Raw genomic sequence first — 13,868 nt, forward strand, 5'->3', positions numbered from 1 at the left:
ATTCACAATCCACACCTGAGCAGATTAGCCAAACTATGCAAGTTGATATGCCAGGTGGGGCTACATCATTAGCATTGCCTAAGGGAGATGCCTAACACAGTAACCTTGGGAAAAGTAAGTCCTTTTATCTCCAAAAGAAAAATTAACTCTTAAAACTTTTTTATTTGTGTTGCTAGCACAGAAATTACTCCTAAATGGATGCTCTGTTTCTTCTTGACTTCCTAAATACAATGTTCCAAGCATTACTGAAGCTTGTGTTAATCATGATGTAATGCTATCATTTGTGTGGTATATTTCAGTCTGGGTGTATCATTCATTCTAAGGATATTGATTGTTTTTGTAAATGTCCCCAAATTGTGGTGCTGTTTGAATCCTTATTTCTGTTGTGTTGTTGTTGTAATTGTATTCTTTTTTTCCTTGTGGTTGATCATTGTAAGATCCTCGTCAGATATCCTACAATTACTTCTGACAGTTCAGCAGTACAGAAAATTAGCCCACACTGTTCAGACTTTCCAAAAAGTAGCATCTACATACATTAGTAAGGCACCCTGGTGGCACAGTGGTTAAGTACTCTGCTGCTAACCAAAACATTAGTGGTTCAAGCCCACCAGCTAGCTGTTCCACCAGAGAAAGGTGTGGTAGTCTGCTTCCATATAGATTGACAGCCTTGGAAACCTCATAGGGCAGTTCTACTTTGTCCAATAGGGTCACAATAAGTCGATTCAATGGGCAACAGGATTTTTTGGTTTTATGTAGGTATATCAGTTTAATTCAGAGGAAGATACGGCATAGAAAAATGAAATCTGAGCCAAGAAAAGCTAGAGGGAGAGATACTTAATGTTACATTTTATTCTCTCCAGTCACTTCAGTACCCAGCTCCAAGTTCCTTCTCAATTGGCCATTCTTTTAACAACAAGAACTTAGTGATACAGAGTCCAAAATACAGTTCTGTTAAATATAAAAAGTGTCTCAAACTCACATGATATTACACTGATATATTAACCCTGGTGGAGTAGTGGGTTACATATTGGGCTGCTAATTCCAAAATCAGCAGTTTGAACCTACCAGCTGCTCCACGGAAGAAAGAATTACAGCCTTGGAAACCCAAAAGGGTACTTCTACTCTGTCCTATAGGGTCACTGTGAGTTGAAATTGACACGATAACAGTGAGTTAATTCTGATTTCACAGGAAACCTACAAAAGTCATTGTGGAAGGCTCCCCATTTTCCTTGCCCTACCTTACTCCCATAATTTGTCCAGTATTAAAAAAAGGAAGGAATGTTTACAAACTAATGGATTGAAACTAGTTGGTGCCAAACATTCATTTGGCCCTCTCCCTTGTTTTTTAGTTCATTTTGAAAGCAACTCTTCGCCAGTCATGACAATGTCCCCAGATTTCAGATGAGGAGCTGGCCTGTGATCTCACAGCCACTAGCTGAAATATAGGATTCCTAGAACCATTATATACAGGATTGGTCCACTATCCTCTAAGTCTTCCTGTCCAATCACCACACAGATAGAGAACATAGCAGACTAGTGAGTATAGAACCTGGCCTCTGGTACCAGTCTGCCTCAGTACTAACCCCAGTTTTTGTCATTTGTTAGTCTAACCTTGGACAAGTTTCCTAACTGCCCTGTGCCTTTTTTTTTAACCTGCAAAGTGTCGATAATAATAGTATCAACTTAGGGTACTAGCCTTACTGTGAATAACGTTTAGAATCGTTGACAAGTCTGTAGTAAACCCTCAGTAACTATTGCTTATTATCTTTACAACTATGATACCTCAAATTATTATCAATCCTTAGTGTGTGGATAATCCATCAGCAGTTTGATGATAGTTTAATCAGTTTTTTTCATATAAAAATTCGCAGTTATAGGCTTTGGGTAAGTAATTGGTAAAATTTGGTCACAATGTTTTTAAAGATTTGATTGTTCTCAGTACACCTCGGGCTATGTATTGTCAGCTTATTTTAAAAAATGGACCCCGAGTTGACATCCTCGCTGACCATCCATGTTGGACACACAATCTTGTTTCTAATCATGCCATGGTTCTTGCTCTGAGTGGATAGTTTTTGTTAAGTGTATATGTTTCACAAGTTTTATTTTAGTCAATTGTGTAATCTGTAATATAGTACATTATATACATTAGAGTTTACATTGAAATGTCCAAAAGCTGGTTTGCAATTTTCCCCTTAGTCTTTCATTTGGTACATATCTGGTGATTAACTACCTAAACAACCTAAACATACTTTTCTTGAAGGAATCCTCTGTTCCTCCCTGCGGTGAAAAAGAAAAGTCAACATCCATCTCTGTTGAAAAGTTACCCCGAAATTTTCAAGATTCAGACTATAGAGTAGAGAAGCTGTGGTACCGGGTCCTAGATGCTAACTTGGTGGTTTCAGTGAAGATCTCATCTCCTCAACAACTGTAAGTGAATGCCTTCATGCTGTAGGATAGCATTGCCCAGTGGAAATAAAATAGCAGTCACATAGGCACTCCTAATATGGAGTCCCTGAGTGGTAAACCCACCTAGCAGTGCCTCGGGAGAAAGGCCTTGTGAAAAGTCACAGCCTTTAAACCTACAGAACAGCTTTCCTCGATACTCCTGGGTCACCATCAATTTGAATTGACTGGATGGAAACAGCTTTGGGCTGTTTGTTTAGTAGATATATTAAAAATATCAATAGAAACAGTCATTTAAATATTTTTCACTTAACCTAGTATATCCCAAACATTATCATTTGATCCTATAATCCATATGACACCTTACTAATGAGACGTTATTTTATCATACTGAGATTTAAATCTTTGACATGTATTTCAAATGTGACAAAGCCACTGCCATCAAGTCAATTCTGACTCATAGCACTCTTACTAAGGTTTCTGAGACTGTCAATCTTTACAAGAGTAAATAGCCTCAATCTTCTCCAGCAGAGCAAGTTGGTGGTTTTAAATCGCTGACCTTGCAGTTAGCTGTTCAGCACCCAGCAGGATCTCCTAGGCTCATTTTTCACATGTGCAGCACATCTCAGGTTGGACTAGTCACATTTCTAGTGTTCAGTAGCATCGTGTGGCAAGTGGCTTCTTTGATGCTGTGATGGCTAGCACAGTTTGAGAGGCATCTGTTTCACACAAATGCATTGAAAGAGAAGTTTGCCAAATCTTTGTGATGAATCTTCTTTCAGACACCCAATCAGCTTCTTATTGCACAGGCCCACACTGCAGACCACCCTCCAGCCAGGAGAAATGCCAAGGTAGATGAGCATGCCTGTCTGTCATTTCAGCCCCAGCCCAAACCCAACTCACTGCCATCAGAGTAGAGCTGCTCCTGTGGGTTTCCAAGCTTGTATATCTTTATAAGAGCAGAAAGCCTCATCTTTGTCCCATGGAGCAGCTGGTGGGTTTGAACTGTCAACCTTATATCTAACATAACCTGCTATATCACCAGAGTTCCTAACAAGGGCCTTGAGTTTATGAAAACAGTGAACATAGTCAGGTCAAGTTCCTATTATCTTCAGATAATTAGACATGCCCAGACCTTTCTCACTGGAACATTTAGAGATGAATGACTGAAGTACAAAAGTGAAATGCGGTTAAGTCTTTCCTTCTGAAAATAGATAACAATTTTTCTCTCTCTAATAATGTTCCCTTTTGAGTGTGGTGGGAGGGTCTGCCCTGGCTGTAGTCCAACAGAGAGCTTTCCCCCAACAACATGTGCTGCCCCCAACCCAGAAGTCACTGCATTACAACCACAGCTACACAACCAAAGTGAAGGCAGAGAGTGCCTTGCAATGGTCTGTGCGATGATGCCAGTGTTCTAAAAGGGACTATGTCAGAGTAGCTTAATATAGTAAGGAAGCCCACCTACTTGTTTAGTGGATGCAGAATCATTTTTAGATGTGAATTTATTCTTTGGTTTCAGTGAATGTCTAAGCTATTTTGATGTGGTTAATGATATGTTCTTTTGCCTCAAATGTGATGAGTGATATTAATAATTTTCAGTTGTGAGACCAATTTTGCATTCCTGGAGATAAACCCAAATTTGTCCTGGCCTCTTTGGTTGTGCTGCTGGATTAGGCTTGTCAGCATATGCTGTTTTGCTGGCGTAAACTTGCTTACATTTGCTAAAGGATATTTGTATCTATGTTCATGGGTGAAATTGGCTTGAAATGTTTCTGAATAATACTTGTCTGGCGCTAATACCAGGGCTGTATTTGCTTGCTAATGAGCAACAGGAGGTTCTTTTGTCCAGTTCTGAAACAATTTGTTCAAAATGGGAATAATCTGGTTTTTATATTCATTTGTACTCACCTGGAAAGCAGTGAATACCTGTGATCTATTGTTTTCTCCTCAGGTTTCTGTTTGTATGTTTTAAACACAGTTTTTTCCACAAGGTCTGTAGACTAGATTTCACTGGTTAAATCCTATGATTCTGTTTAACCTGTTGCTCTGTCTCATGTATTTCCTCTAAATTAGTATTAGATTTAAAAGTTGGATCAGATTATGTAATAGTGTGTTATTTTTAAAACAAGAATACATAGTGGATAGTGTCATTATTATCTCAGGGAGCATATAAGATTTTAACATTTTCATTTTGTAATATTAGCAGCTTTTGAACATTGCCTTGTTCTATTTCATGAAACCAAGGGAACTAAACCCGCTGTGACTCATGGTGATAAGGAACTTCTCAAGGATTTGTTGTTGTTAGGTGCCATCCAGTCAGTTCTGACTCATAGCCACCCAATGCACAACAAAACAAAACACTACCTGGTCCTCCACCATCTTCACAATTGTTATGTTTGAACCCATTGTTGCAGCCACTTGTCTGTCAGTCTGTGTGTTGCTGTGATGCTGGAAGCTATGCCTCCATTATTTCAAATACCAGCAGGGTCACCCATGATGGGCAGGTTTCAACAGAGCTTCCAGGCTGAGAACAGACTAAGAAGAAGAAATAATCGGTCTGCTTCCGAAGGATTAGCCACTATGAATAACAGAGGGACACTGTCAGCAATGATTTAGTTATTCTCAAATACAATTTGTAATTTAGAAACCAGAATCTAGACCCAGGAACCACTCACTGCTCCTGGGTGTGGTGATGTTTCAGTCTTTTTTTGGCATAGTAGGAAATAGGCTTTCCTGTTTGTTTTATTTTATTTTTAAGAACTAAAATATAGCCTGAGTCCAGACTGACACTTGCAGTTCAGATTCAAGACTTCAAGGTTCTTACTAAGCATCCTCAATCTTGCATCTCTTTCCTTTCTCTCATGCAGAAAATGACAGTTCTCAGTTGCACCAACATACTTACTCATTTGTGCCTTTATTCCACTATATACATGTAAACTAGAGCCCTATTGGTATAGTGGGATGCTAATTGCACGGTAAACACCAACCCTTTGTAGGAAGAAGATAAGGCTTTCTGCTCCCTGAAGCCCACAGGGGCAATTCTACTCTGTCCTATAGGGTCATTTTGAGTCAGAATCAACTCGATGGCAATGGTTTTGTTTTTTTTAAATGTAATATTCCTGGATTAGCAATACCACTAATGTAATTACTATAAATTATTGAAGATTTTTTTGAGATTCTTTTCCATCCATAGACCCATTGAGTATATATAGTGACCTTACTAGGTGTCAAAGCCCTTGTTTGTAGTTTCCTTGCCTGTTTCTACTTTTGGCAGTGTGGGAGTGTACTGAAAATAAGCCTGTATCCTATTTGCAAAGAGTCCAGGTGGCATAGTGGGTTATCTGTTGGGCTGCTAACTGCAAGGTCAGTAGTTTGAACTTGCCAGCTGCTCTGTGCGAGAAAGAAAAGGCTTTCTACTCTCATAAAGGTTGATAACCTCAGAAATCCACGGAGGCAGTTCTGTTTTGTCCAGTAGGGTCACTATGAGTTGGACCCGACTCCTGGCAATCAGTTTGGATTTTTCAAAAGAGTAATCCTGTTGGCAAATTGCTAGAAATGTAAATCTGGAAAGAATTGCTAAGAGGTGAACAAGATTTTGTATTCAAGGGCATATTTTATTGAGGTAATTTGCAGTTATAAAATTCAATTTTAAATTTACAAGTATTTGCATTCTAAATCCTTACCAGAATGAAGTTTTGGTGTTTTCGTTTTTGTTTTTTACATAATGACTTCTTTTTTTTTTCCTTAATGAAGAAGAGGAAAAAAACAAAACAAAACGGCTACCTCAAAAATAAGATCTAGATATTTTACCATTTCTTTAAAATGGCATGTTCTTGTTTGTATTTTGGGGGTGTTTTTTTGTTTGTTTAAATTGGGGAAATTACTTCCTTGTGGTTGAACATATTTACAATGTTTTTCCTTGCCTATTTTAAGAGATATGCTATTAAAACACACTGCCCTTGAGTTGATTGTGGCTCATTCTGATCCTAGATAGGGTTTCTGAGACAGTAAATCTTTACAAGAACAGACAGCCTCATTATTCTTTAACTACTTAAATCAACTAAGTTATTTTGTTTCATGTGACTAACCTGTTAGTCTCAATCTTATTAGTGAAAACTATAAATAACTTTGCAGTTAGCAGAACAATGACTCACCCTCGGCACCACCAGGGATCCCTCAGGAAAAGAGAGACTGAAAATATATTTTTGTTTACCTGGTATTTAATCTTCTATTTCTCTTGAAAGAATGAGTTTGCAGACTATAACCAAACACTGTGGATTCTTTACAGGTCTCTGAATAATATGACTTTATCACTGTTACTGGATCCAAGTCATGATTCCAAGTTCATCCTGAAGTGTCAAAATAGGGTGATTAAGTTGAGAACAGATCCTGCAATATCAGCAATGTCTATATTCTCTGAAATAAGTTCAAAGGAAAAGAGGTTCAAGTTGACCCATAACAGTAAGGAATACAAAAGCCATGCTTTTCAGTACTCATTCAAGAGAGAGTATCTGCAGACAGTTACTGCCATAACATCTATCCCACCTCTCTTAGCACTGAAAAATTTCTATTGCTTTTTGATACTCCAAATTCAGCAGAGGAAAAATGATCATTCTTTTGTTGATCATTATGTGCCTTGTGGCAGATTTCACATAAATCTGGAAGATACTTCCAGAAGGAAAAACCTAGACACATTTCTAAAGACTTCACCAAAAGGTAATTTCTATTGATACTTTTTAATTATATACTTAATTAAATCTGACATATTTAAGAAACCATTTATTTGATAATGAACAGAATCGAAAGCTGGTGACATATTTTTTTTCTTCTTCTTATAGAAAACCAGGAAGATATTTTAGGACTTCTTGCATCATTATACAGATGCTGTTTTCAAGTCACATCGTCTACCTGTACTTTGACTTCAGTAAAGACCTGGTTGGTAGAACACTTGAAGTGTGAACTGACCAAACAGTTTCCTGACATTTGGTATTGTAAGAGATCAGATTTTTATGGGACACTCTTCCAATGGAAAGACAGAACACCTACGAAAGGAATTTTGATAGTATATTGCAGGTAATACACATCAAATTATAATCAGTCCAGAGAACCTGGTGTGCATAGGTGTGGCGGATGTTTGGTCCATCCTAAGCATTATGATAGCATCCTGTACTGTTGTGGCCATTCAGAATTATTGGCTAGTATGACATAAATGGTCAAGTGTCTTCTTTGAGAAACTGATGATCTCTGTGTTAATTTTATGTTTGCTCTGGGCTCTTTTTTTTTTTTAAGTTGATTCCCAAACCCACTACCAAGTTGGTTCTGACTCATAGTGACCCTGCCCAGGGTTTCTGAGGCGCTACATCTTTATGGATGCAGACAGCTTCAACTTTCTTCCCCCAAATGACTGGTGGGTTTAAACCACCGACCTTGTGGGCCCAACACTTACCCAACAGCATCACCAATGCTTCCTTTAAGGTTGATTAGGACCTAATAATTATATTATAATTTCCTTCGATTTGTCGCTCACTGTAAACATTTTAAAAAATATTGTACTGATCTTTTTATTCCGAGACCATCCAGAAACAATGTGATTAATAATAACTGACTTGGTATAGAATCTGTATATTTTATTGCTACAGCCTAAATTTTGCAAATAATCACATGGTCTATTGGTTCTGTTCATTGCTAGAGGGTTTTCAAATGAATATTAGTTGATTACTATAGTAAGTTGCACATGACTGCTCAGTATTGCCTGATATTTAGTGTGTTTCTTTTTCTTTTCATTTCAGGAATCAAACTGTTTTGCTCCAGTGCCTTCATTATCTTATGAAAGTTCTCCCTACAAACTTTTTTTTAAAAAACATAAAATCAGAAAAGGAGGATATCCTAACTAAACATGTAGCATTAGATTTGGGGAATGAATTGTGTTGCCTTACTAGTTCCCTTTCCTCTGCCTTAAGTGAGGCTGAAAACAACTCCCCACCGGATAGTTCAGGAAGTACAGATAAGAGTGTTGACAATATGGCTTCTTTCTCAGAAAGAAAGGGAGCAGTACTTCAGTATAGAAAAGAAGTTCATAGAGAAAAGGTACAAATGACATCTAACCTAAAAGTGAGTGGTTCTGTTTATAGAAAAATTACTTTAAAAGTAGCCAGGGAACAACTGAAATCAGATATAACTATAAAGAAACTGGACAAGTCACAATTATAATCTAAGTTTGATTATAGGTGTAAAATGTATTTTCACTGCTAGAAAATTTGAGCCGCACTCGTTTTCATGTTACATGTTATACCTCCTTTGCAAAAAATAAAATTTGATGTTATTTATGGTTCAACTTTACTTTCATTAATGCACAAAACGGTATACGTTATATCAGAGCTTCTATCGCCACCTCCTTTGGGCATTTTGGTGAAGTCTGAAGATACTTTTTGTCAGTAGTTGTGAATGTGTGTGCATGTGCTGAAGGTAGCTATTGACATCCAGTGTGACGCTGCTCAACACCCTACTGTGCACGTCAGCCCCTCACAATAAAGAATGACCCAGCCCAAAATGTCATCAAGTGCCAACATGGGCAGAAATATTATAACTCTATTTTGGCCTAAATCTTTTTAGAAAACGTAAGCAGTCTTTTTATTGAATTCTGCTTAGTAAAAACTGGCATATAAAAATCAACTTCAAACAGATACATTTAGCAAGGTTGATAGCATTTACAATTGCTTCTATAAACATCAAGCTTCCAGGGAAATTTAAATGGCAGAGAGCCTGGATGAGGCCATTAAAATGAAAGTGTACGAGAACCTTGTTAATTTTAATTTTGTTAGAAAGCTTTCCTGAAATCATGTAGGTATATGAATGCAATTCTTTGAAAACTTTGGGGCAGTTCTCTAAAAATGATCTTTCAAGAGGCTAAGCATATTTCACAAGCCACTCTTTTTTTCTTCAGAAGTTGAAAATGCCTGTAAGCCATATGAAATTCCAACTCTGGGCTAAGCTAAAATATAAAATTCTAGCTACAAAACTTTTTAAAGAGTATGGCACTCCTTAGGGACTGGGAGATTTAAATGTAAGTGAAAATTCCACTTCAGTTAAGTGATTTATAAAGCTTCCAATGAGAGATATTTCAAAGGGATATAACTTCAACAGTGGCTTTGGGGGTGGGGGTGGGGCATATAAAAATTCTGGACTAATAAGAGCATGTCAGGAGAGAGAGAAAAGACACAAAAGTATGTAGGCCATCTAGAGGCAATGAAAAAAAGTAGATGATGATATTAAGTGACATCTCGTGCTTCCAGCAACAAAGTGCTAATTCTCCCCATGGTTTAGATATGCTTCTACACAATCGTGGTGATATGAATGGTTCTAGATAATATAGGTTATTAGGTTCTTGTCTCTGGTTTTATGATTGTTCATATAACTTCCTTTGACTAATCCATTGCAGATTGTGATAGAACTTCACAGCTCAATCTCTATAAAATGTCAATGGAAAATTTTAAACTTCCTGTAAATAGAAATGCAATGCATTCAGGATTGATTTTTGAAACCTAGAACAGTATTGTCCAGCAAGACAATTGTAGAGACATGAGTTAACACTCCAAGAAAGCCACCGCAGCTAAGTAGCCATTCCCCTTGTTTCTTTCTGCCCAGCTGAATGATAGCCTTTCCTGACACATAGCTGGGGCAGAATAGAGGCACTGGAAAGGCTTCCTGCACCCTCTCCATTATCTTAACTTCCAGTATGTTAGTGGCAAGGTATTAATGGCTTCACTCTTATGTAAAAGGGAACCCCAGATGGCCCCTGAAATGGTTTAATTAATGTTCTCTGTTTTACATCTTTGGGTTCTAATATGCATTGGCTACACTGAATCTTACAAACAAAATTTATGATTAGAAGGGTTAGTAATAAACCTAACAAGTTGTAATGCCACAGAGAAATTCTCAAGGTAGTTGTTTACCAGGACATGTTACAAAGTTTTAAGTCTGATAATAAATTTCCAGAGTGCATACCACTCTACTGTAAGCCTCAGCCCAAAGGTATTCATCTCAAGCTCAATGGGTCAGCAATCCCAGATCCCTGAATTAAGTACTCAGAGGCTCCCCACTCTAATAGTCCACAGTCCTATAGGAACTCATCTCCATTTCTGTGGGTCAGCAAGCCAGCCCAACTTCCTGAATTAAGTGCCCAGAGGCACCCCACTCTTCAAGCCAACCTTCTGCACAAAAGCACTCAACTTGCTCCATGGGCTGGGAAGTCCATCATTCCTCCATACTCTGGCTCCTGGTTCTGTTGCTGCTCCTCTGATGGTATAGCTGTCATGTAGGTCCAGGAGGTTCATTGCACACTCCTGGCTCTTGCTGGTAATGAGATCTCTACTCCTGCTTTTCAGAGGGCTTGTTTTATAGACACGGATGCACTCCAGGGAATTCTAGTAGTAATTACAAGTGAATTCTATCAATATCTTCTCTCTCCTCAAATCCATGGAGGAAAAGGTCATTTGGTGGGAATTAGAGACTTTGGCTTGGAAGAGCCACATTAAATTATACACTATCCCTGCAGTCTCACATGCTTTGGACATGTTATTAGGAGAGACTAGTCTCTGGATAAGGCTATCATGCTTGGTGAAATAGCAAAAAAAGAGACTTTCAACGAGATCAATGACACAGTGACTGTAACAATGGGCTCAAACAGCGGTGGTTGTGAAGATGGCATAGGACCAGGCAATGTTTTACTCTGTGGTGCATAGGGTCAGTATAAACTAAAACCCACTCCAAGGTGTCCAGCAACACCAGAAACAGTATATAGCATGTGCTATCAATTGAAATTGTCCTTAGTATATTCTGAAAGAACAACCAGAAATAAATTATAAAAATAAATTCTATAATGGCAACTGTCTAAAGAAAACTTCTAACTAGGGATAATTAAAATAGTTTATCTGAGGAAATTTGGATATTAAAAACTAGCATATAATTTAAAATTTGTATTTATAAATATAATAAAAATTCTGATACTAAATTTCATATATATGCCTAATAACTCTTTACAAATCAGTTTTATACTCCAGTGTAGTTTTAAATTTTGTTGAGAATATCATACCAAAATATGCCAATTCATCTTTTGTACATGTATAATTCAAAAACAATGATTATATTCTCTGAATGTTTTAACCATTCTCATCCTCATTTTCTGGGCTCTTCCTCCCAAATTAACATCCACTGCCCCTTAGGGTTCCTATCTACACTTTTGAGTTGCTACTGTCAATCTAATCACATATAGTTCTTAAAAGAGCACAATGCTCAAAACAGACATGTTTTACAAGTTAAGCCACCTATTATTTAATAAAATTTGGTTTTTAAAAAAGGGGTATATTTTTGGCTTAAGGTTTAAAGATTACCTGGAGACTATAATTTCAGGGATTCATCCAGCCTTCATAGCTTCAGAAAATCTAGAGTTCACGGGAATTTTAAAATTTGTTGTACATTTTCCCCCCTCTATGATCTGACTTTTTATACAGAATCACTAAGAAAAATGTTCAGTAATAATAGCCAGGTACTATCTACTTGTAGTCTCATGTCAAAGGTAGTAATTGTTCATGAAGGCAATCAGCCACATATTCCATACCCTCCTATTGCTGCAGTGCTTTGGATGGCCACATGCAAGCTTTTAAGATCCTAGGCACTATTGCGTCAAACTAGGAGGCAGAATGGAAGTACTAAACACTCTATTAGGCTTAATGTCAGCGGTGTCCATGAAACCATGACCTTAAACCTCCAATGCAAGGATGAAGCATCTGGTTATACATAAGCAGCCTCAGCCGCTATTTTTATTGTCATTGTAAAATATATCAAAAAACTTTTGCCAATTCAGCTCTACAGATGTAGATTTTATTGACACCACTTAGAATACTTGACTGTGCTACCCTAGTTTGGGTTCTCTAGAGAAGCAAAACCAATGTGTGTGTGTGTGTAGAGAGAGAGAGAGAGTGACAGCAAGTGAGCTTTATACCAAGAAATGGCTCACACAATTGTAGAAATGGGTAAGTCCAGTCTAGTTCAAGTCTGTGGGCCAGCTTCTGAGTCACATAACTGCAATGGGGCTGACAAACAGGAAGCAGGAAAATGAAGACCACAGGCTGGCAGATGCAGAGCTGAATGAATCCAAACTAGGCCAGATTAATCCAAGGTTGGCAGTCTCCTGATGGATCTTGGGATCAGCAAGTGATATAACATATCCAAGATCCAGTAGAAGTGAGCTAGCTTCTTCACACCTATACTAAAAGTAGGTTACAACCTGAAGGAAACCTCCCAGATGAAAGAGTTGGTACTTGTGTTAGTCTGGTAGACTAGAGAAACAAATCCATAGAAACTTTCATGTGTCTAAGAGAGAGTTTTATATAAAGGGTAATTGTACATTAAGAAAGCATCCCAACCCAGTCCAGTCTAAGCCCATAAGTCCAATATTAGCCCATATGTCTGCTACCAATCTACAAAGCCCTCTTCAGACTCACAAAACACATGCAATGACACTGAAGGCAGGATGATCACAGGCCAGTGGGTCAAAAGTCTTTGGCTCCAGTGGCGTTCGTTGTAAGCATCTCAGCACTGGAAGGGGTCTCTACATGGCTTCTCCGGCTTCAGAGTTCTGGTTGCATCAAGGTAGGTCCACGTGGCTTCTCCAGCTCAGGGCACTAGCGTAGTTCCATGTGTCTTGTCAGCTGCAACGTCTCCCAGGGAGTGAGCAGAGAGAGAGTCTCTCCTACCTCCAAGAAAGAAATCCAGGAGTTCCCAGAATTCTCAGGATAAGGCCATGCCCACACAAAGGCCTCATTGGCTATGACCTCATTGACAGGGTAGACACCACCCTTTCAGTCTTAATCCTCTCAAGTCCCAAATTGACACCAGATTATGTAACTACCACAGTACTGTACCCTCTTGCCTCAACTGCTTGGCTGCTTCACAGAAGACCCCATCATGAAGTTGACCACACTACGTGAGATCATAACATGGGAGAATCCTGGCTCACTCAAATTGACATAAAACCTAATGCTCCATAAGCAATAAACTCCTCTTTCCCTTCCTTTCCATCCTTGGTAACCACTAACTAAATTTGGTCTCCACACATTTTTTTCTTATCTTTTTATGTACTTCGGGCCATACAATATTTGTCCTTTTGTGATCAACTTATTTCACTCAACCTGTCTTCAAGCTCCATATTATATCTAGAATGAATTTCTCCTACTGAACACTATTTCATTGTCTTGCATTTTATCTGTTCATTGTTTGGTGGGCATTTAGGTTGTTTCTATCTTTTGGCTATTGTGAATCATGCTGCAATGACCATTGGTGTACAAGTCTCTGAATCTTTGCTTTGGAGTCTTTTTGTTATATACCTGGGAGTGGAATTTCTGAGTCCTATGGTAGTCCTATTTTTAATGTTTTGAAGAACTACCACACTGTTATCCACAAGGGCC

General features: G+C 38.2%; 1 protein-coding gene across 1 annotated transcript in view; it reads left to right on the forward strand.

Moving 5' to 3' along the window:
* FANCB (FA complementation group B) overlaps positions 1 to 8,687 on the forward strand; it is a 24,450-nt gene extending 15,763 nt beyond the window's left edge. Inside the window, exons 6-9 of the mRNA XM_045290759.1 lie at positions 2,261 to 2,427; positions 6,692 to 7,119; positions 7,242 to 7,476; positions 8,193 to 8,687. Of these exons, the coding sequence (XP_045146694.1) occupies positions 2,261 to 2,427; positions 6,692 to 7,119; positions 7,242 to 7,476; positions 8,193 to 8,613 (1,251 nt within the window). The 3' untranslated portion in view covers positions 8,614 to 8,687. The remainder of the gene's footprint in view (positions 1 to 2,260; positions 2,428 to 6,691; positions 7,120 to 7,241; positions 7,477 to 8,192) is intronic.
* Positions 8,688 to 13,868: the final 5,181 nt, after the last annotated feature.

Source organism: Echinops telfairi, unplaced genomic scaffold (assembly GCF_000313985.2).
Source record: "Echinops telfairi isolate 266 unplaced genomic scaffold, ASM31398v2 ScPeMD7_53;HRSCAF=182, whole genome shotgun sequence".
In the NCBI taxonomy this organism is placed as follows: domain Eukaryota; kingdom Metazoa; phylum Chordata; class Mammalia; order Afrosoricida; family Tenrecidae; genus Echinops; species Echinops telfairi.